Here is a 22981-nt window from a genome sequence, read left to right as displayed (position 1 = left end):
CTTCCACCCCAGGAAGTCTCCCCTCCCAGCCCCTCAGTTCGTTCCTCCAGACGGAGGGGTCCCAGGAAGAAGCCCAAGGGGCACCACTACCCAGTCTTTAGCCCACACTATGCTGAGGACTTAGCCGTCCCACAGCAGTAGCATCTCTGGCCCAGCCTGGGCTGGGGGGCTGGGGAGGCTGAGCTGCGAAGGGGGAAACGTGTGGTGGACTCCCTTCCCGTCCTCCCCCTCCCCCTCTCCCTTCCAACTCCCAAATTGGGGGCCGGGCCAGGCAGCTCTGATTGGCTGGGGGGCGGGCAGCCGGCTCCCCCTCTCCCGGGGACAGGGTTCCTCCCCGCACTCCATCGGGATGGTATAAAAAGGGCCCGGGCCAGTCGTCGGAGCAGACGGGAGTTTCTCCTCGGGGTCGGAGCAGGAGGCACGCGGAGAGTGAGGCCACGCATGAGCGGACGCTAACCCCCCACCCCAGCCGCAAAGAGTCTACATGTCTAGGGTCTAGACATGTTCAGCTTTGTGGACCTCCGGCTCCTGCTCCTCTTAGCGGCCACCGCCCTCCTGACGCACGGCCAAGAGGAGGGCCAAGAAGAAGACAGTAAGTCGCAAACTTTTGGGCAGTCCAAGGCTCCTTGGTATCTCGCCCTGCGCTCAGTCCCGGGGGTTCGAGACTTAAACTACGACTCGGGATGCTCCGGAGACTAGGGGATGGAAGGGAGACGGCGAGGGCTCTTCCTCCGCAGGAGAGAAGGCAGTGTACCCTGGGTGGGGGGTGGGGGGTGTAGATGAACGCCCTCCGGTAGCGAGAGGGGAGGATGGAGCGCCGCCCGAGTTGGCACAGGAGGGAGTCCCGAGCGCGCTCGGTGGAGTACCACGGGGGAAGTGGGGGCCTGGGCGCCGGGCGAGGGGAAAGTACGTCGAAGATGGGATGGGGGCGCCGTGCTGGCAATTTGCAGCCCAAGATGTAAAAGGGATCAGGAAGGCTGTGGGATGATTCATAAGGAAAGATTGTTTGCCCTCTCTGCAGGCTAGACTGTGTTCCTGGGGCTGCGGGGGTGCTGGGCTGAGGGGGGAGGGGGCGCGGAGAGTGGGCGGGTTGGAGGATGAGAAACTTGGGCGCGGACTTGACAGGGCGGGGTCCTTGCGCCCTCTGCCGATCCGCGCCGAGCCCCGCTGCTCCCTGTCCAGCGCTTCCCCGCGCCGGAGCTGCATTGGGTGGACGGGCGCTATCGCCGGTTGTGGACCCCACCTCGAGACCCGGAAAATAAAACTGGGGACCGGGTGGCCTCAGGCTCTTAAGAGAAGTGGCCAGGTCGGAGGAAATTGCTTAGTGTTGCCCGCCACCTAGTGGCTGGCTGGGTAGACGCTCGCGCGGTGGGCGTGGTTAGCTAACTTTATTACTATTTGCGGACTTTTTGGTTCTTTGGCTAAGGAGTGACCCAGAGGTCCTGGCTAGCCTTAGGAGATGGGGTTGGCCCGAGAGAGAGGGCTTTTGAGATGTCTGGCGCTAGAGGGTAGGGTGTATCCTACTTTTGAGGTATAATTCAAGTCTCTGGGCGGGACTTCAGGCCAGTCGGCCCCGCCCCATCCTCCCGGCCCCGCCCACGCCATCCCACCTGCCCCCGGATGGGGCGGGATGGGGGCTGGACCTCCCGTCTCTCCTCCTATCTGTCCCCGCCCCCGTCTCCACCCAAACCACGCCCCACGAGCCTGCCCTCCGGTTGGGGCCCCTCCTGTTCTCCTCCCCAGTCCCCCAACTCCCCTCCCCCACCCAAAGGCTTTTTATTTCACTTGGCTTCAGCGCCGATGGGCTGGGGTTGGGTTTGGAAGCAACTCCGGCCTAAAGCTTTGTTTAAATTCCTGAGAACTGGAAAGAGTTATAGCCGCCCTGGCCAGGCGCCTCGGCGCTGTCACCGGCCCTGATGAGGAGCAGATGAGCTTTTAAGGATTTGGGGAAAGGAGGGGGGGCGGGCGGGGTGAAGGAGGAGGCGGGAAATGGAAAATCTAAATGTGTCCCTAAGACAAACGGGAAAGGACGGAAATAGCTCCAGGGCTGGGGTCCCTGGAGCCCCGAGGCGGGGGGCTCGAGCGCCGCCGACAGCCCCTCCTTTCCCCCTCTTGCCCCAGTCCCACCAGTCACCTGCGTACAGAACGGCCTCAGGTACTATGACCGAGATGTTTGGAAACCCGAGGCCTGCCGGATCTGTGTCTGCGACAACGGCAACGTGTTGTGCGATGACGTAATCTGCGACGAAACCAAGAACTGTCCCGGCGCTCACGTGCCCCCGGGCGAGTGCTGCCCCGTCTGCCCCGACGGCGAGGGTACGGCTCGGCTCGGGGCCTGGGGCTGGGGGAGGGCGGGGCCGCCGGGAGCAGCCCGGGCATCGCGGCCGCTCACCCGCTTGTCTTCTCCTCTAGCGTCACCTACCGGCCAGGAAACCACCGGAGCCGAGGTAATCATCCTCTGCCTTCGACTTTTGCCACCCGCCCGAGAGTCGTCAAGCGCCTCCCTTCTCTAACCCGACTTCTTTTGCTTCTTCTCCCCCTACCCCATAGGGACCCAAAGGAGACACTGGCCCCCGAGGCCCAAGGGTAAGCGTCGCGCGCTCTCTGCCGGCGGGGCTGGAGGTGGGCGTGGCTCCGGGCCTCCGCTCACCGACGCCCCGCCCTCTCCCGCTGCAGGGACCTGCCGGCCCCCCTGGCCGCGACGGCATCCCTGGACAGCCTGGACTTCCTGGACCCCCCGGCCCTCCCGGCCCCCCCGGACCCCCTGGCCTCGGAGGAGTAAGTGAAGATTCAAGACACTCCTGGCAGGCCAGCCCTGTGTGCTTCCCCTCACCTCCTGTTCTTTGGTTTTTTGTGTGTTTTTTGGCAGATGGCATACTTTGTATTTTGAAATGGTTTCAAACTCAGAGAAAAGCTTCGAGAATAGTGCCAAGAACTCTCACATACCCTTCACAGTTTGTCACATTTGCTTTATCAGTCTCTATGTATACATATAATTGTTACTTTTCCTTCTGAGCCGTTCCTTCCAGAGTAAGTTGCTGATGTTATGTGCTTTTGCTCCAAACTACTTTAGTTGAATTTCCTGAGAACAAGAACTTTCTCTTACGTGACCATTGTTACGTAAGTTCAAACCATTGTTTGAACAGTGATTACGTTTCAAAACGTTGACACTGATACATGACTATGATCTACTATACAGTCCCTATCCAAATGTCACCAGTATCCCAACAATACCCTTTATGGCATCTGTTTTCGGGATCCAGGATCATGAATTGCATTTAATTGCCGTAGCTCTTCAGTTTCCTTTACTCCGGAACATTCCTCAGACTCACTGTCCTTCATGGCACCGAAATTTTTTTGGAGAAGCCAGTTTGTAAAGGCCGATTATTTTAGGGGACCTCAGCTCCGGTTGGCCGGATGGGTCCCCGTAATTGGAGCTGAGCCATGCGTTCGGGGCAGGAATATCTCACAAGTGATGCTGTTGACCTTCTTAGTGCATCACGTCAGGAGGCATATGTCAATATCCCATGGTCAGTGACGTTTCGCCTCTCAACTCACCGACTTCTCTCATGCCTTCTCCTCTCTCTTGTTTCCTCTAGAACTTTGCTCCCCAGATGTCTTACGGCTATGATGAGAAGTCAGCTGGAGGAATCTCTGTGCCTGGCCCCATGGTGAGCCACTGGGGTGCAGAGATGACAGAAAAGGAGCCAATGGGAATCCAGACAACATGGGCCAGGGGTGGTTTACGGGGGGTGGCATAGATAACTCTGGAGGTCAAGGAGATTTGGGGAAGCTGAAATTCAAAGAGGCTGCAAGACAAGTGGGTGGTCCCAACGGGAACCACTCGGAGGCAGCAAGATCACACCCACGTTGTACTTTCCTACAGAGGAATCTCTTCTTTCTCCTTCTGTAGGGTCCTTCTGGTCCTCGTGGTCTCCCTGGTCCCCCTGGCGCACCTGTAAGTATCCAGGATGTCATCATATACCACCCTGGGCTTTGGTCTTTTGAAGGGAGGATTGGGATGAGCGCAGGGCAGGTGCTCTGAGAGATCTCTTGGTGAGATGGGGAAAGACTGGCAGGGACCTGTCCTAACCAAATCCCTCTTTCCTTGTCCTCCAGGGTCCCCAAGGTTTCCAAGGCCCCCCTGGTGAGCCTGGCGAGCCTGGAGCCTCAGTAAGTGCCCCCCTCCCTACTTGTACTCTATCCAAATATACCCTCCCTCTACAAATACGTGGATTCTTCGATTGAAGGACCCCTCCACCACTGCCATCTGAGTCTTCTTTGCCTCCTCCTTCCAATCCCAGCCTTCCCCTTCTTTTATCCCCCTTATCCCGGTCATTCTAATATCCCTTCTTCCTGTTTCCTCTAGGGTCCCATGGGTCCCCGTGGTCCCCCTGGCCCTCCTGGCAAGAACGGAGATGATGTAAGTAACCCAGGCGAGAAGATCCCATCTAGCCCCCAGCACTTCCATGGGCTGGGTCCCTCTAATCTCTACCCCAATGCCTCACCACCTTTGAGGGTGATACCCAGAGAAAGGAGGCCATGTTCTCCCTGATGCACGGGACTGCCCTTGAACAATGATCTTCACCCTTTATGGGATATTCCCCATCTCCCCAATGGAGGTCATTGATCCTTCCCCTCACCTCAGCCACCACAAAGCGATCCCCATCCCCTCCCTCGGGATGAATGACTTCCTTAGGCTTAGCTGCTCTGGGCACCTCAGATTTGCTCTCCATACACAGAAATACAGAAATTCCCTTGGAGGGACTCGAAAGTCACCAAGCAAAGATTTCACCATAGATTTAAGCTGACCTCTAAAATCAAAGACAAGATTCTGGGCTCCTAAACCGGACCTTCAACACCACCAAGAAAATTCAGACCTCCCACACTCTTCCAAGGCATGGGCATGATGGCATTTTCTCTCCCTCTCAGGGTGAAGCCGGAAAGCCTGGTCGTCCCGGTGAGCGTGGGCCCCCTGGACCTCAGGTGAGCAGAAGCACGTGGCCGGCCCTGGACTTTGCTGCAGGTGGGCTCCACTTGGGAGCTGGGTCTACAGTGGCATCTTCTAATGGCCCTGCCTTTCTCCTTCTTTTCTCTCCAGGGTGCTCGGGGATTGCCCGGAACAGCTGGCCTTCCTGGAATGAAGGGACACAGAGTAAGTCCTCTTTGTAGCACCCCACCGTCCTAGCTCCTTTTGCCCAAAGGATCCTCCTGTGTGTATCGAGGTCGGTGTCAGCTACATAAATCCCAAGAGATAGAGAGTAGACATCCAAAAGAACTTCCCTTCATTGGGAGAGAAATCTCCATCAAAGGATTGGGTGAGATCTTGGGCCAGTTGGGGTCTAGTCTAGCGCAGAGACAGGGGGATGGCTGTGGTGACCCCCTGAAGCACCTTCCCAGGTCAACATGGGGGTCAAGGGGGCCCACCCCTTCCAGTGGCACTCACCTTGGCCCTTCTTCCCTATCTTAGGGTTTCAGTGGTTTGGACGGTGCCAAGGGTGATGCTGGTCCCGCTGGTCCCAAGGTAAGAGGGTGTCTGAATATCTTGGGCCTCCACAGCCCAGACCCACCATGCACTTTAATTCCTAACTTTATTCTCTATTCTCTAGGGTGAGCCTGGTAGCCCTGGTGAAAATGGAGCTCCTGGTCAGATGGTGAGTGTGTTCAGGTCTAGAAGGAAGAGAGAGAGCAGGGTAGAGGGGCGAGATGGGATTTGGGCGGGAAGGGCTGTCTCCCGTCTCACTTGTTTTTTTCTGGCTTTGGTCGTCAGGGCCCCCGTGGTCTGCCTGGCGAGAGAGGCCGCCCTGGAGCCCCCGGCCCTGCTGTAAGTACACTTGGCCCCTTGGGGGGATCCCGGGGCTCTGGAAGGGGCTCCTGAGGGGTTACGGGGACCAGCCAGTGCTCAGTGCACGTGACTGGAGCTACCCCTCTCTCTCCCGCAGGGTGCTCGTGGAAATGATGGCGCTACTGGTGCTGCTGGCCCCCCTGTGAGTATGGCCTCTGGGCCCCAGTGCCTGGGGCTCCCACTCAGGGGTGGGCGCCCTGGCTCCGAATCCCAGCACCTCTTCTGTCCCAGGGTGTGACGTGCAGCTGTAACGTCTCCATTTCATTCACAGGGTCCCACTGGCCCCGCTGGTCCTCCTGGCTTCCCCGGTGCTGTTGGTGCTAAGGTGAGACCCCTGCCCCCCTCTGAGCACAGCGCTCACGGGCCAAGAGAGGGGCGCCTCCCTGCTCCCCAAACCAGCGCGACCCAGAGAAGCCCAGGCCCCAGCACCTTTGTCCTGAGGTCCCCTTCTCTGATCGAGGAGTCCTAATTCTCGGCCTCCTGTCCTTGCCGTCCGCCCTCACCTCCCAGCGTCCAAAGGCGAGGCTGGCCTCCCACGGTGGCTCCTGACCTGTCCTTGTTTCCTATGCAGGGCGAAGCTGGTCCCCAAGGAGCCCGCGGCTCTGAAGGTCCCCAGGGTGTGCGTGGTGAGCCCGGCCCCCCTGGCCCAGCTGGTGCTGCCGGCCCTGCTGTAAGTGCTCCTCTGTGCCCCTGTGCCACTCCCCAGTCCAGAGTCCTCGCCTGTCACTCACCCCCCTCTCTCTGGGCCACAGGGAAACCCCGGCGCTGATGGACAGCCTGGTGCTAAAGGCGCCAACGTGAGTATCCTGCAGCTCTCCCTGGTGCCCCCTCCCACCTGCCCCGTGCCCTGCACTCCTGGGCTCAACCTGTTCTGCCTCCCACAGGGCGCCCCTGGTATTGCTGGTGCTCCCGGCTTCCCCGGTGCCCGAGGCCCCTCTGGACCCCAGGGCCCCAGCGGCCCTCCCGGTCCCAAGGGTAACAGTGTAAGTATCACTCTCTCACCTGTGCCCCCACCCCCCACGCGCTGGCTCCGGTGTGGCCCCGCCTGACAAGCATGAGGACCCAGGCCAGCCAGGTGCCCCCGACTCTCCGCTCATCTTCTCCTCCCTCCCGCAGGGCGAACCCGGTGCTCCCGGCAACAAAGGAGACACTGGCGCCAAGGGAGAGCCCGTAAGTCCCCCCGCAGCTCAGCCCATCTGCCCCAGGGAACGCCGGGAGGGAGACCCCGGGAGGACGGGAGTTGGCACCGGGTCAGCCCCTCACTGCGGGACGCCCCCCCCCCCCCCCCGTCTCTGCCCTCTCCAGGGCCCCACTGGTATTCAAGGCCCCCCTGGCCCTGCTGGGGAAGAAGGAAAGCGAGGAGCCCGAGGTGAACCCGGACCCACTGGCCTGCCCGGACCCCCTGGCGAGCGTGTAAGTGTCCCTTTCTTCGCCCCCAGTGCCAGCCTGGTGCCCCCGTGTCGGAGCTCACTGGCCTCCTCTCCTCCTGCAGGGCGGACCTGGCAGCCGCGGTTTCCCTGGTGCAGATGGTGTTGCTGGTCCCAAGGTAACTTGTCATCACGGCTGGGACCCGGGCCCTGCTGCTCTGTGGACATTACCCACCCTCCATGTAGTCACCTCCACCCCCCCATCATCAGTGCTCCCGCTGTGGCTGCACACTCTCTTCGCAGTCAGCTTCGCCTTGACCTTCCCCCTGCTACCCCACCCTGCCGCACTAAGAGGCCAGCCCGTGGCAAAGAAGCCTAGACTTAAGCCCCTAATTGTCCCCGTGATGCCCCCAACCAGGGTCCTGCTGGCGAACGTGGTTCTCCTGGCCCTGCTGGCCCCAAAGGCTCTCCTGGTGAAGCTGGTCGCCCCGGTGAGGCTGGTCTGCCCGGTGCCAAGGTGAGTCTCGGCCCCTCTGCCCAGCGGGTCCCCAGACCCTGTCCGCCCTGTGTGGGGTCTGGAGCGGGGCGCCAGGAGCAGCGCTGTGGATCTGCCCTTGGAAGAGAGGGCCTCTCCTGCCGCCCTCACTCACACGTCTCTGCCCCCTCCCCGCTAGGGTCTGACCGGAAGTCCTGGCAGCCCCGGTCCAGACGGCAAGACTGGCCCCCCTGTAAGTACCGCTCCCCCCGGGGCCCCTCCCGCGCTCCCGCCCGCCCGCTCTCTGTCCTCACCTCCAATTCCGTGCCTCCCATCCTTAGGGTCCCGCTGGTCAAGATGGTCGCCCCGGGCCTCCAGGTCCCCCTGGTGCCCGTGGTCAGGCTGGCGTGATGGGATTCCCTGGGCCTAAAGGTGCTGCTGTGAGTATTCCTCGAGGGACATTGCGGAGCCGGGGACAGGCACTCCTGGGAGATGAGAGGCCAGGCCTCCGGTCCCAGCTCTGCCACCTGCTGTGTGGCCTCAGGCCACTCACTGCCCCTCTCTGGGCCTCAGTCTCCCTATCCATAAAAACGAGAGACTGATCCCGGCTCCACTCCCGTTACTGTATCCTTGGAAGCAAGTATTATTGGAGCCCCTCCCCCCCCCCACATATAGGGGTAGAATGGGCCTTTTGTATGAAAGTCACCCCAAAGCTTGGTGGGTCCTTTGAGGTTGAAAAGGAGGTACCAGAGGAGATGGATGAAAGCCCTTTGCAAGCAGGTCACCACAGGCATATGGTGGCGAGAAGGAAGGGAGGGGGTGGGGACGGCAGCCTGAAGGGCATGTGGTCTGGGGGGGGCGGGGGACAGGCCTCAGGGACACACTAAAGGACCAGCAGTGAAAGCCACCAAAGAGTTTCCGCAGGCCCAGAGCTGGGAGAGAAGAAAACCCCTAAAAGAAGCCGCTCGGGGTGACCAGGAAGGACACAGGAGGCCCGTTTTCCCATGTGAGCCCCCCTAACTCTGACTGTCTTTGCCCTTAGGGAGAGCCTGGCAAGGCGGGAGAGCGCGGTGTCCCCGGGCCCCCTGGCGCTGTTGTAAGTATCTCCCTATGGCCTCCTGTCCCCTTCCTGCCCCCGCTCATGACACAGCCTCCCTCCCTGCAGGAGGGGTGCCGAAGGCTGCAGCCGTCACCAGGACATCAGAGGCCCCTCTGCTCTGTCCCCCCGGCCCCAGGCACCTGCCCCTCTTCCTCTAACGGCTGCCCCTGTCACCACCCTGATCCTTTGCTGTCTCCCCACAGGGTCCTGCTGGCAAAGACGGAGAAGCCGGAGCTCAGGGACCCCCCGGCCCTGCCGTAAGTGTCCCTGATAGACAGCCTGGGGAGGCCCCAACTACAGAGACCCCCACCCCCACCCCTTTTCTCCTGGGTCTTCCGGTGACCACGGCCTTCTCTCTGTGACAGGGCCCCGCTGGTGAGAGAGGCGAACAAGGCCCTGCTGGGTCCCCCGGATTCCAGGTGAGGCCTCAAGGCTGGCAGGGGGTTAAGGTATGGGCTCCCCTTTGTTCGTCTTCAGATTCTAATCCCACCCCGTCACCTCCCCCATTTCCCGCCTACAGGGTCTTCCTGGCCCCGCTGGACCTCCTGGTGAAGCAGGCAAACCTGGCGAGCAGGTAAGAGGTAGCCGCGGCCGGAGAGGTGGGCGCCATGGGGCATTTAGAGGGAGAAGCCAGTCCTCCCTGCTGCTCAAATAACCATCAGCCAGAGGAAGCAAGGTCAGACACCCTGCAGGACTTCCCATCACGAAGGGAGCCACACAGAGGGAAGCAGGGCACTAGACAGCTGCATGATATGATCTAGAAGGTGCTAGTCTGCACGATGTTTGTTTGTTTTTTTTAGAGCTGCAGGGATACCTCCGACTTTCCCTCAGCCCCAAGTCTGGGGAGAGGGCCGTCTTTGACACACCCCCAGGGGAAGTAGAGGAAGGATCCCAGATCAGTGCTGAGAAGGGGCTGGTCTCCAATGACAGACCCCAAGGACCAGCCCCCCAGGGGAACAGGGATGCATTGTAGTGCGGAGGGAGGGCCGAGGTGGGGTTGGCTCGCTCACGGGCTGTCCCTCCCTCCCCCTCAGGGTGTTCCTGGAGATCTTGGTGCCCCTGGCCCCTCTGGAGCAAGAGTAAGTAGAGCCTCTTCCTGTCCCCGCCAACATGCCCTACGCCCGGCCCTGTGTCTCGAGCAGCCATCACGCGCCCTGTCCTTCCTTTCCAGGGCGAGCGAGGTTTCCCTGGTGAACGCGGCGTGCAAGGTCCCCCTGGTCCCGCAGGTCCTCGGGGAGCCAATGGTGCCCCTGGCAATGACGGTGCTAAGGTGAGGACAGCATGGGGACGCCTCTGGCCCCTCTTGAGGCTGGGGCGCCTGGCTCTGGCCACAGCCACCAAGTGTGGGCGCAGGATGGGAGGGGGAACAGCACTGGCTGGGGCGGGGTCCACGTGCAGCCTTGAACTTCCGGGCTGGGAGCCTTTGCTCTTAGCCGGTGCTGATCTTTACCCTCGGAAGCAAGCCCGGGAGACCTCAAGAGGCGGCTCAGGGCCGCGACCCACTCCTGGGACCCCACACGTCATGCCAGTCCTCTCGGTTGTCACCTAGGGTGATGCTGGTGCCCCTGGAGCCCCCGGCAGCCAGGGCGCTCCTGGCCTTCAGGGAATGCCTGGTGAACGAGGCGCAGCCGGTCTTCCAGGCCCTAAGGGTGACAGAGTGAGTTCCACACCCCCACCCCTGAGCTGTGCAGGGCTCCCTTCTCTCTCTCCCCCTGCTTTGGATGCTTTAGCCTCTCTCTCCACCTTCCCTGGGAGCTTTCCCTCTTCTCCTTAGTCCTCCCTTCTTCCCTCCTGGCCTCTTCACTGATAAATCCTCTACCAGCCAATCTAGGCCCTTCTTCCCTCCCCATGAGTTACCATGGTAACGGGAAGCAGGGTGGCCCCACGGATGGGGCATCCCTTATTCGTCCCTCTACACAAGCCACGGGCCACTTTCCCTAGGTTCCACTGGGCAGGTGCCTTTTCCTCTGAAAGATCTCGAGCCCCAAGCACAGGCCGGGGCCCCCCGGGCAGAGCTGGGGAGGAGTGGAAGGCAGTGAGTGGCAGGATGCTACGGGTCCCCTCCCTGTCCCCCTCCCCACCGGAAGTCTCAGACTTTCCCTGTGCCTTTAGGGCGATGCTGGTCCCAAAGGTGCTGATGGTTCTCCTGGCAAAGATGGCGTCCGTGGTCTGACTGGCCCCATCGGTCCCCCTGGCCCCGCTGGCGCCCCTGGTGACAAGGTGAGGTGACTCCACCATGGAACACACAGCTTCCCCGGCAAACCCGGGCATGGTTCTGGAGGAGGGGGGGTGGGGAGGCAGGTCCTGCCATTCTGCGCTGGTGACCTGAAGGCGGGAGGGCCAGCAAGGAGGGGAGACTGTCTCGGGGTCATCTGCTGGCAGCTGACCTGAGCCTCCTGGTCCTCCCGCTCAGGGTGAAGCTGGTCCCAGCGGCCCCGCTGGTCCCACAGGAGCCCGCGGCGCCCCCGTAAGTACAGAAGACCCGCACTCCACCCCTCTGCTCCCAACTTCCCCGCCCCCTTTTCTGTGACCCACCTGCTCCGGGCCCTGGGGCCACACTCCTCAGGGCGCCCCTCCCCCTCCTCTCTGCCCCGGCCCACCCCATCTCCCCCATGTGGGAGCCCCTCTCAGTCTGCCTCTGTTTCTTCTAGGGAGACCGTGGTGAGCCTGGTCCCCCCGGCCCTGCTGGCTTCGCTGGTCCCCCTGTGAGTACCAAGACCCCCATCATTTTCTGTCACCAACTGGGACCCGGGACCTCGGGCGACTGCTCGAGGACGGAGGCGTGGAGAGTGGGCCATGTCCCGTTCGAGCATCTTTCTGCCCGGGGTTCCTGCCCTTACCCCAGCCCCGTGCACCCCCCAGCTCCCCATGCCACCGTATCCCCTCCTCCGCTCACCTCACCCCTTCCTCCCCCAGGGTGCTGATGGCCAACCTGGTGCTAAAGGCGAACCCGGTGATGCTGGTGCTAAAGGCGATGCCGGCCCCCCTGGCCCCGCTGGCCCCACTGGCCCCCCCGGCCCCATCGTGAGTATCTCCCCCTCGGAGCCCCGAGCGGCCGGCGGGCCTGGGCCCGGGCCCAGCCCGATCCACATGGCTCCATGCTCTCCCACAGGGTAATGTTGGTGCTCCTGGACCCAAAGGTGCTCGAGGCAGCGCTGGTCCCCCTGTGAGTATGTCACTCGGTGTCCCTGCTGGGGCTCTCGTTCCAGCCCGCGTTCAGAGGTGGGGGGGCCGCGCCCGGTGAGGGGGCCGCGCCCCTCCTGACGCGCTGTCCTCTCTTGCCAGGGTGCTACTGGATTCCCTGGTGCTGCTGGCCGAGTCGGTCCTCCCGGCCCCTCTGTGAGTACCTGCAGGGGATACTCCACCGCTCAGGGGGTGGGGGTGGGGGGCACAGGGTGTCAGGAGGGTGGGGGGCCCATCTGAGGCCGCAGTGGTGCTCCAGAACCCACTGGAATCTTCTCCCCGTCCAGGGAAACGCTGGACCCCCTGGCCCTCCCGGCCCTGTTGGCAAAGAAGGCGGCAAAGGCCCCCGCGGTGAGACTGGCCCCGCCGGCCGTCCCGGTGAAGTCGGTCCCCCTGGCCCCCCTGGCCCCGCTGGCGAGAAAGGATCCCCTGGTGCTGATGGACCTGCCGTAAGCGCGAGCTCCGGAGGGGCCCGAGGCGGGGGGTGTGCTCCCTGCGCCCTGCAGGGCGCCTCACCTTCGTCGCCTCCCCCTGCAGGGTGCTCCCGGCACTCCCGGACCTCAAGGCATTGCTGGACAGCGTGGTGTGGTGGGCCTGCCCGGTCAGCGAGGAGAAAGAGGCTTCCCCGGTCTTCCCGGCCCCTCTGTGAGTGCTCCGCTCGCCTTGGGGGACCCCGAGCAGAGCCATCACGGGGCTCGGAGGCTGCAGGGTGGGGGAGGGCGCCGGGGCCAGACACGACAGCTGTGGCAGGTGAACTTGGGGGCCCGAGGGCCCTCCCCCGCCCCATCTCCGGCCTGACTCTTTCTTCTCCCTCAGGGGGAACCTGGCAAACAAGGTCCTTCTGGCCCGAGCGGTGAACGTGGCCCCCCTGGTCCCATGGGCCCCCCTGGATTGGCCGGACCCCCTGGCGAGTCTGGACGTGAGGTGAGCAGTCGCCGGCCCTGTACCCGTGCCCTCAGCGCAGCCATTTGGGCCTTTGCCCAAGCCGGCCTTCCTCTGGCTGACACTCACCTGGCCCCCTCTCTCCGCAGGGATCTCCCGGTGCCGAAGGCTCCCCCGGACGAGATGGTTCTCCTGGCCCCAAGGTAAGATGGCGGCGCCCCAGGGCCACAGCGCCGCCCGCCACTCCCCTGCTCCAGCCTAGCCCCTCTGGCTGGGGTTGACCCCTGTCTCCCTCCGCTCCCCTCCCAGGGTGACCGCGGTGAGACCGGCCCTTCTGGACCCCCCGGTGCCCCTGGCGCTCCCGGTGCCCCCGGTCCCGTCGGCCCCGCTGGCAAGAATGGCGACCGTGGTGAGACTGTAAGTAGCCAGGCTCCAGGGACTCTCCGGGCCCGCCTACGGGCACGCAGGTGGGCATCTGGCGTCACTGAGGCTGGGGGAGGGGAGGAGGTCTCACACAACGTCCGTCCGGGGCCCGGGCCCTCAGCCACAGCTCGGTCCCCGAGGCCCCTCTCCCAGGCGGCACGTCTCCCATCCCCCGGAGGAATAGGGTTGGTTCCCACGCCGGTGCACCTGGGGCTCAGGAGGAATGGACGCGGTGGGAAAGGATCTGAGAAATGACGGGTGCAGCCGAGGGGTGGCTTCGTCCCGCAGCTCAGGCTGTGGCAGGATCTAACACGCTCCGTGCTCTCTCCAGGGTCCCGCTGGTCCCGCCGGCCCCATCGGCCCTGTCGGCGCTCGCGGTCCCGCCGTAAGTGCCCTGCTCTGTCCCTCGTGCCCTCAGAACCCCACCCGGAGGCGGACTACACCCCACTCGGTGCCAACAGACCTTCCGTCTGACAGCCTGTCCTCTCCTCTCTTCTAGGGACCCCAAGGCCCCCGTGGTGACAAGGGTGAGGCAGGCGAACAGGGTGACAGAGGCATAAAGGGTCATCGTGGCTTCTCTGGTCTCCAGGGTCCCCCTGGCCCTCCCGTGAGTATGCTCAGCACCCCTTTGTCCCCCAGCTGCCATTGAGCCCTGCTGCACAATGAGGGGGAATTTTGCCTCAGTTTCCCCTCTCGATAGTCATTTTCACTCCTCCTTAACGGGGATCAGGGTCTCAAGATCAATAGGCATTTCCAAGAGGCTTCCGAGATGGCGAGCGACACAAAGAGGGGTTGTGAGAGGCATCTTAGCCCGTGGACACCTTGGGACTAGATGTCCAGAATAACGAGGCGGGGCGGGGGGGCAGTTTGCTGGCCGCGTGTGACCCGCACTGAGCCCACGTCGCCTTTGTGTCTGTCCTTCAGGGCTCTCCTGGTGAACAAGGTCCTTCTGGAGCTTCTGGTCCCGCTGGTCCCCGAGTAAGTCACGCCCCTATCTGTCTTCTCGTGCTGGGACCCAAGCCCAGGCTCGCTTCGGGGCCCTCGGCCTGGCATACGGGTGTCCCCGCCTCTCCGCAGAAGGCTGTGGGGGCAGGGGGTGGGAGAAGAGTCCTGGACGGTCCCGCCTGGCCGTGGGAATGGACGATGATGAGGTCATGGCGCCAGAGCCAGGCAGGGAGGGTGCCGGGCTCCTCCAAAGAGCTGGGCATGTGGTCCTGGGCTTTCTGGTGAGCTTTCTCCAACCCCCTTCCCCTTCGCAGGGTCCCCCCGGCGCTGCTGGCTCTCCTGGCAAAGACGGGCTCAACGGTCTCCCAGGCCCCATCGGCCCCCCTGGTCCTCGTGGTCGCACTGGTGACGCTGGCCCTGTCGTACGTAGCCCCTCGGCCCGTCTGCCCATGGCCCTCCAGCCCCACGGGCGCTGGGACCCTGGTGATCCCGGCTCTTCTTCCTCTCTGTGCAGGGTCCCCCCGGCCCTCCTGGACCCCCCGGTCCCCCCGGTCCTCCCAGCGGTGGCTTCGACTTCAGCTTCCTGCCCCAGCCACCTCAAGAGAAGGCTCACGATGGCGGCCGCTACTACCGGGCCGATGACGCCAACGTGGTCCGTGACCGTGACCTCGAGGTGGACACCACCCTCAAGAGCCTGAGCCAGCAGATCGAGAACATCCGGAGCCCCGAAGGAAGCCGCAAGAACCCTGCCCGCACCTGCCGTGACCTCAAGATGTGCCACTCAGACTGGAAGAGCGGTGAGGCCCCGCCCCTGCTGTGCCCTTCCTCCTCCCCCTCGTCCCTTCTCCTCCTGCCGGGACAGGGCTGAGCCCCGAGGGGCCCAGTGTCCCACGTGTGCCCCAGCTGCCACCCATCCCCTGATTCCGTCCTGCTCCGCCCCCCTGCAGGAGAATACTGGATCGATCCCAACCAAGGCTGCAACCTGGATGCCATCAAGGTCTTCTGCAACATGGAAACAGGAGAGACCTGCGTGTACCCCACTCAGCCCCACGTGGCCCAGAAGAACTGGTACATCAGCAAGAACCCCAAGGACAAGAGGCACGTCTGGTACGGCGAGAGCATGACCGACGGATCCCAGGTGCGGAAGCTGGCCCTGGAGCCACGCTCATAGGATGGGGCAGGAGGGATGCTACTTCTGGCTGGGGGAGGGGTGCACTGGGGCGCTGTCAGAGGACCCCAGGGAGGGAGGCCAGGACTAGAGGCTCCAGCATGGTCACTCACTCGCTTCTCCGACGCCCTCCCCCCACCCCTGCAGTTCGAGTATGGCGGCCAGGGCTCCGATCCTGCCGATGTGGCCATCCAGTTGACCTTCCTGCGCCTGATGTCCACCGAGGCCTCCCAGAACATCACCTACCACTGCAAGAACAGCGTGGCCTACATGGACCAGCAGACTGGCAACCTCAAGAAGGCCCTGCTCCTCCAGGGCTCCAACGAGATCGAGATCCGGGCCGAGGGCAACAGCCGCTTCACCTACAGCGTCACCTACGACGGCTGCACGGTAAGTCCCTGGCCTCAGTCCCTGGCCGGGGCCCCTCTCCGGGCTCTGGTACTCCCGGCGCCCGCCGTGGCTCCCCCTGGTGACCCCCATTGTCTCCCCCCCACCCCAGAGTCACACCGGAAACTGGGGCAAGACAGTGATCGAATACAAAACCACCAAGACCTCCCGCTTGCCCATCATCGATGTGGCCCCATTGGACGTTGGCGCCCCAGACCAGGAATTTGGCTTCGACGTTGGCCCTGCCTGCTTCCTGTAAACTCTCTCCCACCCAACCTGGCTCCCTCCCACCCAACCCACTCGCCCCTGACCCTGGAAACAGACAAACGACCCAAACTGAACCCCCCAAAAAGCCAAAAAAACGGGAGACCATTTCACATGGACTTTGGAAAATATTTTTTTTCCTTTGCATTCATCTCTCCAACTTAGTTTTTATCTCTGACCAACCGAACATGGCCAAAAACCAAAAAAGTACATTCAACCTTACCAAAAAAAAAAAAAAAAAAAAAAAAAAAAACCAAAAAAAAAAAAAAAAAAAAAAGAATAAATAAATAACTTTTTAAAAAAGGAAGCTTTGGTCCACTTGCTTGAAGACCCATATGGGGGTAAGTCCTTTTCTGCCCGTTGGGCTTATGATACCCCAACACTGCCCTTTCTGCTCCTTTCTCCATCCCTCCTTGGGGCCTCCCCTCCACTGCTCCCCAAATCTAAGTCTCCCCCAAAAGACACAGGAAACAACGCATTGTCTGCCCAGCAACCAAAGGCAATGCTGAAAACACCCAAGTGACCCCCGCAGTCCCAACCCACTCCCCTCACCCAGCAACCCCCAAATCCTGGGGGGACCGGAGGTGCGCAGACTACCAAAGGAGCCTCACCATCTGACGTCCCCGTGGCTCGTTGGGGCGACACTCCCCTCTTCGTTTTGGAGGGGGCCACGCTGGAGGACCATGGGCCCCTCGCTGCCTGCCGGGTTTGGAGGAAAGTCAGGAGGGGCCGGGACAGAGCAGAAGGAACCATCGGATTCCTGCGGGGACTCGTGTCAATCCCCCACGCGACAGGGCTGGGTGGGAGAAACTGCTCTGTTGCTCATGTAATTGTGTTGCTTAAGGACTACCTCTTCTTGTCTTTGTGTCACCGGGCAACTGCGTGGGGGCGGGGATGGGGGCAGGGTGGGAAGGGCTCCCCATTTTATATCAAAGGTGCTACATCTCTGTGATGGGGTGGGGTGGGGAAGGGGAAGGAATCACTGGTGCTATGGAAGTCGAGACGCCCCACCCCCAGGCCAGCAAATGTTCCTTTTTGTTCAAAGTCTTTTTTTATTCTTTGGGGTTTTTTTTTTTCCCTTGCGGATGGGGACTCGTGAATTTTCTAAAGGTGCTATTTAACTTGGGGGGAGAGAGTGTCGCAGCTCTGCAAGCGCGCTCCTTCCCACCCCCTCTCCACCCCCCTGGCCGCCTCTGTCTCTCTCCACCTCTCTCTTCTCTCTCTCTCTCTGAAACCCCCTCCTCCTCAGCTGCACCCCATCCTCACAGCCTCTCTGTCCTGTGTCCTCTCTCTGGGTTCCAGAGCACAACTTCCCAAAGCACAAAGCAGTTTTTCCCCCTAGGGGTGGGAGGAAGCAGGACTCTGTACCTATTTTGTATGTGTATAATAATTTGAGATGTTTTTAATTATTTTGATTGCTGGAATAAAGCATGTGGAAATTACCCAAATCTATCGGTAGTGGCCTCCTAATTTTCTGCCCTGGAGTCTGGGGAGGGGAAATCTGGGGAAGGAGGGGCTTTGGGGGGGTGGGGGGGTGGGGGTGGGCTCCCCTGTTTCTTACCCCTTCCCTCCTCCTCCTCACCTAGCACCCTCCACAGGCTCCCCCTGCCTCTCACCTCTCTTACGCCTTATCCCTTCCCCTACCTCAAGCGGCCTTCGTGTCTCCCAAATGCCCTTCTTCCTTACAGAGCTGTACAGGCAACTGACACGTGTGGTAACACGCGGGCGTGCAAACACGCGCCTCCCTTCAGATCCCGGGCCGACCGAACCCCAGGCCCACCCTCCCTCAACGCCGCCACCGTCTCCGCTCCCGGCAGGCAGCCTGCAGGCTTGCGGGGACTGCGGCCCACGCGTAGCTGAGGGAGGTGGGACCGCCGTGGGGAGTACCTGGGAGCCCCTCATCCGGCCTCTCCTCCCTCCTGCTCACTCTGAGCCCCCTCCCCCCGCACCCCCAAGGAGCAACAAGCAGGCCAGCTGAGGGGAGTCCTGAGCCCACCCTGAGGGCCTGTGAGGAGAGAGAGGAAGGCCTCCCGCTCCAGGGTTCCTGGGGAAGGAGGCAGGGAGCCTCCCTGGGGCCCTTGGAGAGCTGCCATCAAGGCACTGACAAGGTGCTGTCATGGAGGCGACAGGTGCCGACCCTGCTGAGCATGGGTCCCTCTTGGCCTTCTAAGTCCCTGTCACACTTGCGTGCGGGGAGGCCTGACAGGTCGTTTGGCCCAGGCCCCTGCCTCCTGCCCATTCCTTATCCTTTAAAAAACAAAACAAAACAAAACAAAACAAAACAAAACTTGCTTCCGCTTCTTCCTCCTTCTCCCTCCTTTCCCTTTTCTCTCACCCCCTGCCTGCCTGTGAGCCTGAGGCCCCTGGAAGGAGGGTGACTGGTCAGCTCCCCAGTCGTAGGGAAGGGGGACAGCCGAGAGCAGTCACGGGGACACAGGGGTAGCCAGGGAGTCAGAATGCTGGAGCAGACTAGGCACCCAGAGATGTGGAGACAGGGAGGAGGCGAAGCTGTGTCCCCGCCCCACGCAGGGTCTGGGGGCCAACCTTCAAAGGCCAGAACGGCCCACGTCCCTCCCTCGGGTCTCAGAGAAATGGACAAGTCTACGGAGGCCATCGTCTGCAATACTAATGCCATCACCGTCATTAAGTGGCCATGATGATTAATTGCGCCTTTTAATAATTCATCGTTAGCACTTCTACCACAGTCTGGGCAGCGTAGAAAGGGAATTAGTCTAAAGTGGTTAAGAAAGTATGACATGCAAATGAAGGTTTCTTCATAGGCAAACTACCCGACCTTCCATGCTGATTGATGATGGGTGACTGCTTGATAACCCTCATCCACCGGGTGGGGTTGCATCCTGGCTGGCTCAGCCCCTGTCCCCTCCCCCCATAAGGCAACCAGGGTCCCCTCCCTTGTCCACACTTGTCACACTAGCCAAAAAGGGTGACACCAAACTCCCACATATGCACCCCACTTTCCACTTCCAGGCCTCTCTTTATGCCTCTTCCTCTGCCTGAGCTGATTGCCGTCATCTATGCCTGCTTTGTCCCCCAGCCTCCAGGCCACGCTCAAACATCTCATGTGTCTCATGTCCCCTCATTCTCCTGAACGACCCAAGCCCGAGCCACCCCCCTCTGAGTTTCCAAAGCTCTCCGCACCGGCAAAAAATTTATCTCAGCCTTACCAGCAGGCACGGCCCCGGGGGGGCTGACCGAGGCCGGACGTCAGGTGTGCCCTGCAGGGCTGGGCACTGGGGCCTAGGCCACGACTTTCTGCAACCACGAAGTGCACTCTGCACCATCCACTACCACAGCCACTAGCCACACATGGCTAGGGAGCCCCTGACATGTGGGTAAGGGCCCCCGAGGAACTCAGGTTTAAATTGTGTTGAACCGTAACGAATTTTAACAGCTGCAGGTGGCCAGCGGCCACGACATCTCTGGACGAATAGAGTGAACATGCCTCTTGCTTTGCGTGCACAAATCGACACATGGGGACTTGGGTGCGTGTGTCTGCGGGCACATGAGGGGACAGCGACTGGCAGGGCCGTGGTGGCAGGTCTTGTGTGGCTGCGTTGTGCCGGGCAGCTCTGTGCCCGTCACGTGGTGTGAGGAGGCCAGGACAGGAGGGAAGGGGGACAAAGAGGCCATTGTACCACATTCCCAAACTCAAGCCCTCCTTTCTGCTGACATCACAGCCCCCTCCGAAGAGCTTCCAGACCCGGGCTGCCCCCTGTGTCGTGGCACAGCACCGGCTGTCCCGAGGGCCGCTCCACGGGACTCACGTTTGTCCTCCCTGTGACAAGATGGGCCACATTCCGATGGCTGATTTCTCAGTCAACATCAGGTGGAAAATTCTAGAAAAATTCGCGTGGATTTTTTACTGTTGCTGCTCTCTCCGAATCCCGGGTGCTTTTGGTGGTGTGAGCCCATCTCCTGGCAGGATATTTTTATGACCGAAATATGGCGGATTCCCCCTCCTTTGGGGGGGGTCAGCTCTTTACTCCTCAGCTGCCCAGGTGCCTACTTTCCTGGATGGACGTGAGTGAGCTTGAGGAGGGAAGAGGCTGGGAGAGGGGGGTGCTGAGCTGAAGCGTGGGAGCCTTGGGCAAGGGGACACATGTGTAGAATGGGAGTGGGGGAGGGGGCTGCACGGGGGCCGTGAGCGTGGGAGGCTATGTGAGTGAGTGAGGCGGGTGCCACCCAGCCAACCCGGCATGGATGAGAATGTGTCTCTCTCTGATGCCCACCCGCCCATGAACACATGGGTCCGTGCTCCAAGGGGCCCTACGCACGTGTGGGTGTGTTGGGGGTGGATGGGAGGGGTCTGTATATGTGGGAACCGCTTCCCCACACATGGCAACGGAAGAGACGCCATTTGAACTGAGAACGTAAGGGTCTAGCCTTGGGGACGTGTGTGTGCATAGGCATGACAGAGGGCAGAGGAGGGCCTGTGGGTGAATGGGGACAGCTGAGCAGGGAGGAGCAGGCAGAAACCAGGAAAGCCTGGGTATGGGGGAGACCATTGTCCTAAAGTCCCAGGGCCAGTGGCGCCCCGGCGCTGGGGAACAGCTGTGTCCCTGTTCTCTTCCTGCTGTGCTGCCAGCGGGCACCAGGTAGAGCTGAGAGATGTCCGCGGACCGGGAGGCAAGACCCCGGAAGAAGGATGGCCCTTATCTGGCAGAGCGAGCAGACCCTTACACGCCCGGAGGTGTGATGCCTTTTCAGAGCATGCGCATGGTCTGGAGGGAGGGGAGTCTGGTGCGAGCAGATGCTGGCGAGAGTGGGGTTTTCTCTGCACAAGAAAGGGGGAGGCAGGGGAGGATGGGGTGGGATGGGGACCAAAGTGCATTTTAGAATAAGGAGGCCCCGTGTTCAAGTTCTAGGTGACTTTACTGCTGTGGGGCAGACCCTCCCCCACCCCCGACCAACTCCTCAAGACTCTGGAATACTCAGGCCTGCACAGAGGTCTGGTATAAGGTGTTCTAGAAGGAGCAAGGGAAGGGGCCGAGTTCTGGGTGTGGGTCAGTCTGGAGTGGAGATAAAGGAAGAGCCAAGAAACCAGCGCCACCCAGTAAAAGCACAACAGGGAGCCACATCTGTAATTTTCTTTTTTTTTTGCTGCCATATGAAGACCATCAAAAGAAATGGGTGAAGTTAATTTTAATAATGTATTTGATTTAACCCACTGTACCCCCGAATATCATTTCATTGGGCAGCAGATCGGTGCCAGGAAGCGTGGGAATTGCAGCCTCTGCCCCAAACTTGCAAGCAGAGTGGGAACCCTTCATGGGGCACAGAATTTAGATTGAGCTCATGTAACCTGGGCCTTGGGGGGTCAGGGGACCCCACAGGCCCCTGGTTTGGGGGTGATCATGCGAATGCTTGTGTGGAATGGTGTCTCCCCATCCCTGGGCGCCTCCCAGATGCCAGGCACTCATCTCATTTTCACAAATCCTTACAACAGCCCAAGGCGCTTATGATTAATGTCTTATGAGTAAACTAACCGTCAGAGCCGACATCCGAGTCCTGCTCACTCTGACCCCACATCCCAACAACACACCCTGCAAATTGCATGTGTGTGTGTGTGTGTGTGTGTGTGTGTGTGTGTGAAGAGTAAGGGAGACACACGCCATGTGGGGACTGAGGCCGGCTGTAGGCAGGACACTGTGGCCCCCGCTCTGACAGAGCTCCTCCTCACGGATTGAGAGGTGGTGAAGAAACATCTAGAGACAAGCCAGGTGGGGCTCTGTTGAGGGTGAAGGTACGTCATGGGGCACTGCTGGCCGTGGGACTGGCGGAGCCCAGCATGGAGCAGGCTGTGAGGCAGGGTCTCAGGGTGGGGGGGGGACACTGGGGCTACTTTCCCTTGGCTCTGGAGGGTGAGGCATGACCCCCGCTGGGATCTTGCCCCTCCGTGAGAAGAGAGGGCTGAGTACGTCCATGCCCTCCCCATGTGCCGCTGGAGGGGGGGGGTGCACGCGCACACACGCGTGTGCCCAGGCACGGTTCAGTGTCCTCTGCAGTCACGCCATCCTCCCAGCTACTTGTCTGGGCCACTTCCTCCCAGGCCGGCAGCCAGGTTCCCGTGTGCTCCTTGGAGCCAAGATCGCAAGGCAAAGCCGGGGAGCACAGGGAAGCGAGGGGCTGGCCTGGAGCTCCCCGTCGCTGGCGGGTGCGCAGGAAGGGCACGGAGGCCAGAGCTGGCCTGGCTGCGAGGGCGGGCGCACGGGCACCTGGAGGGGAGGATGGCCCCTTCCTCCAGGGGGCGGGGCCCGAGGAGGAGCACCCCAGAAACCAGGCTGGCAGCTCAGAGCCTCCCACCTGAGCGGATGCTGTGCGACTTCAGGTTTCTGCCAGACGAGGTGCCTCAGGGGAATGACGCATGAGGAGGCAGAAGCACTGTCTTATCAGCGGACCCTCGTGGTTGGGAGATGGCCACCCCAACAGGCATTCATTCAGTCAACAAACATCTACTGAGAACCTCCCAGGTGCCCGCACTGCGCCTCTGCCTGCCTCCGCAGGTGCTTGCGGGGATAACTAACCAGCTAACTAACCAGCTAACTAACTAATCGACTAACCAACGGGTGTGGGATGCCCGGCAGGCAGGGGAACCGAAACATAACTGTAGAAACACGCGCAATGGCCTTGCTCACCAGCTTTGCCCCGAGAGGAGGAGTGACTTCCCTAAGGGCTCTGAGCACGCCCAGACCTGAGCATTCCCTCGGAACATCTGCCCCCCGCCCCAGCACCTACTGTGTGCAGCTCTGCCCCCGTCCCCAGTGGGCACACAGAATCCTGCCCTCCCGGCGCGTATGTCTGCGGTGGGAAGCCGGCCTGGGACAAGGACCCAGACACACACAGCATAGGCTCTCAGAGCACAGGGAGGGGGCTGGGTGCCCTAGAGGCAGGGGAGGGGGGGACGGAGGGGTTTCTCTGAGGT

At 61.4% G+C, this 22981-nt stretch overlaps 1 protein-coding gene and 1 long non-coding RNA gene across 2 annotated transcripts; both read left to right on the top strand.

The window, feature by feature from the left end:
- Positions 1–382: 382 nt before the first annotated feature.
- On the top strand, positions 383–17486 carry COL1A1 (collagen type I alpha 1 chain). The gene is made up of 51 exons (XM_039227823.1): positions 383–592; positions 2122–2316; positions 2413–2447; positions 2551–2586; positions 2677–2778; positions 3600–3671; positions 3914–3958; positions 4120–4173; positions 4370–4423; positions 4933–4986; positions 5102–5155; positions 5471–5524; positions 5610–5654; positions 5771–5824; positions 5943–5987; positions 6117–6170; positions 6417–6515; positions 6598–6642; positions 6730–6828; positions 6962–7015; positions 7151–7258; positions 7338–7391; positions 7631–7729; positions 7887–7940; positions 8029–8127; positions 8730–8783; positions 8990–9043; positions 9152–9205; positions 9307–9360; positions 9821–9865; positions 9958–10056; positions 10336–10443; positions 10899–11006; positions 11200–11253; positions 11438–11491; positions 11703–11810; positions 11899–11952; positions 12072–12125; positions 12257–12418; positions 12507–12614; positions 12786–12893; positions 13001–13054; positions 13161–13268; positions 13606–13659; positions 13774–13881; positions 14199–14252; positions 14534–14641; positions 14734–15016; positions 15167–15357; positions 15535–15777; positions 15887–17486. Exons 1-51 carry the CDS (start codon positions 502–504, stop codon positions 16031–16033), a joined length of 4383 nt encoding a protein of 1460 aa, XP_039083754.1. The 5' UTR covers positions 383–501; the 3' UTR covers positions 16034–17486.
- A 2317-nt stretch (positions 17487–19803) lies between these two features.
- Positions 19804–22917, top strand: LOC120229123. The gene is made up of 3 exons (XR_005527671.1): positions 19804–20079; positions 20645–20749; positions 22388–22917. It is a non-coding gene; the product is annotated as an uncharacterized LOC120229123 (long non-coding RNA).
- Positions 22918–22981: the final 64 nt, after the last annotated feature.

This window comes from Hyaena hyaena, unplaced genomic scaffold (assembly GCF_003009895.1).
Source record: "Hyaena hyaena isolate Hyena2069 unplaced genomic scaffold, ASM300989v1 scaffold_29, whole genome shotgun sequence".
Classification (NCBI taxonomy): domain Eukaryota; kingdom Metazoa; phylum Chordata; class Mammalia; order Carnivora; family Hyaenidae; genus Hyaena; species Hyaena hyaena.
The sequence above is the reverse complement of the archived record's forward strand: the minus strand, read 5'-3'. Positions and strand labels throughout refer to the sequence as shown.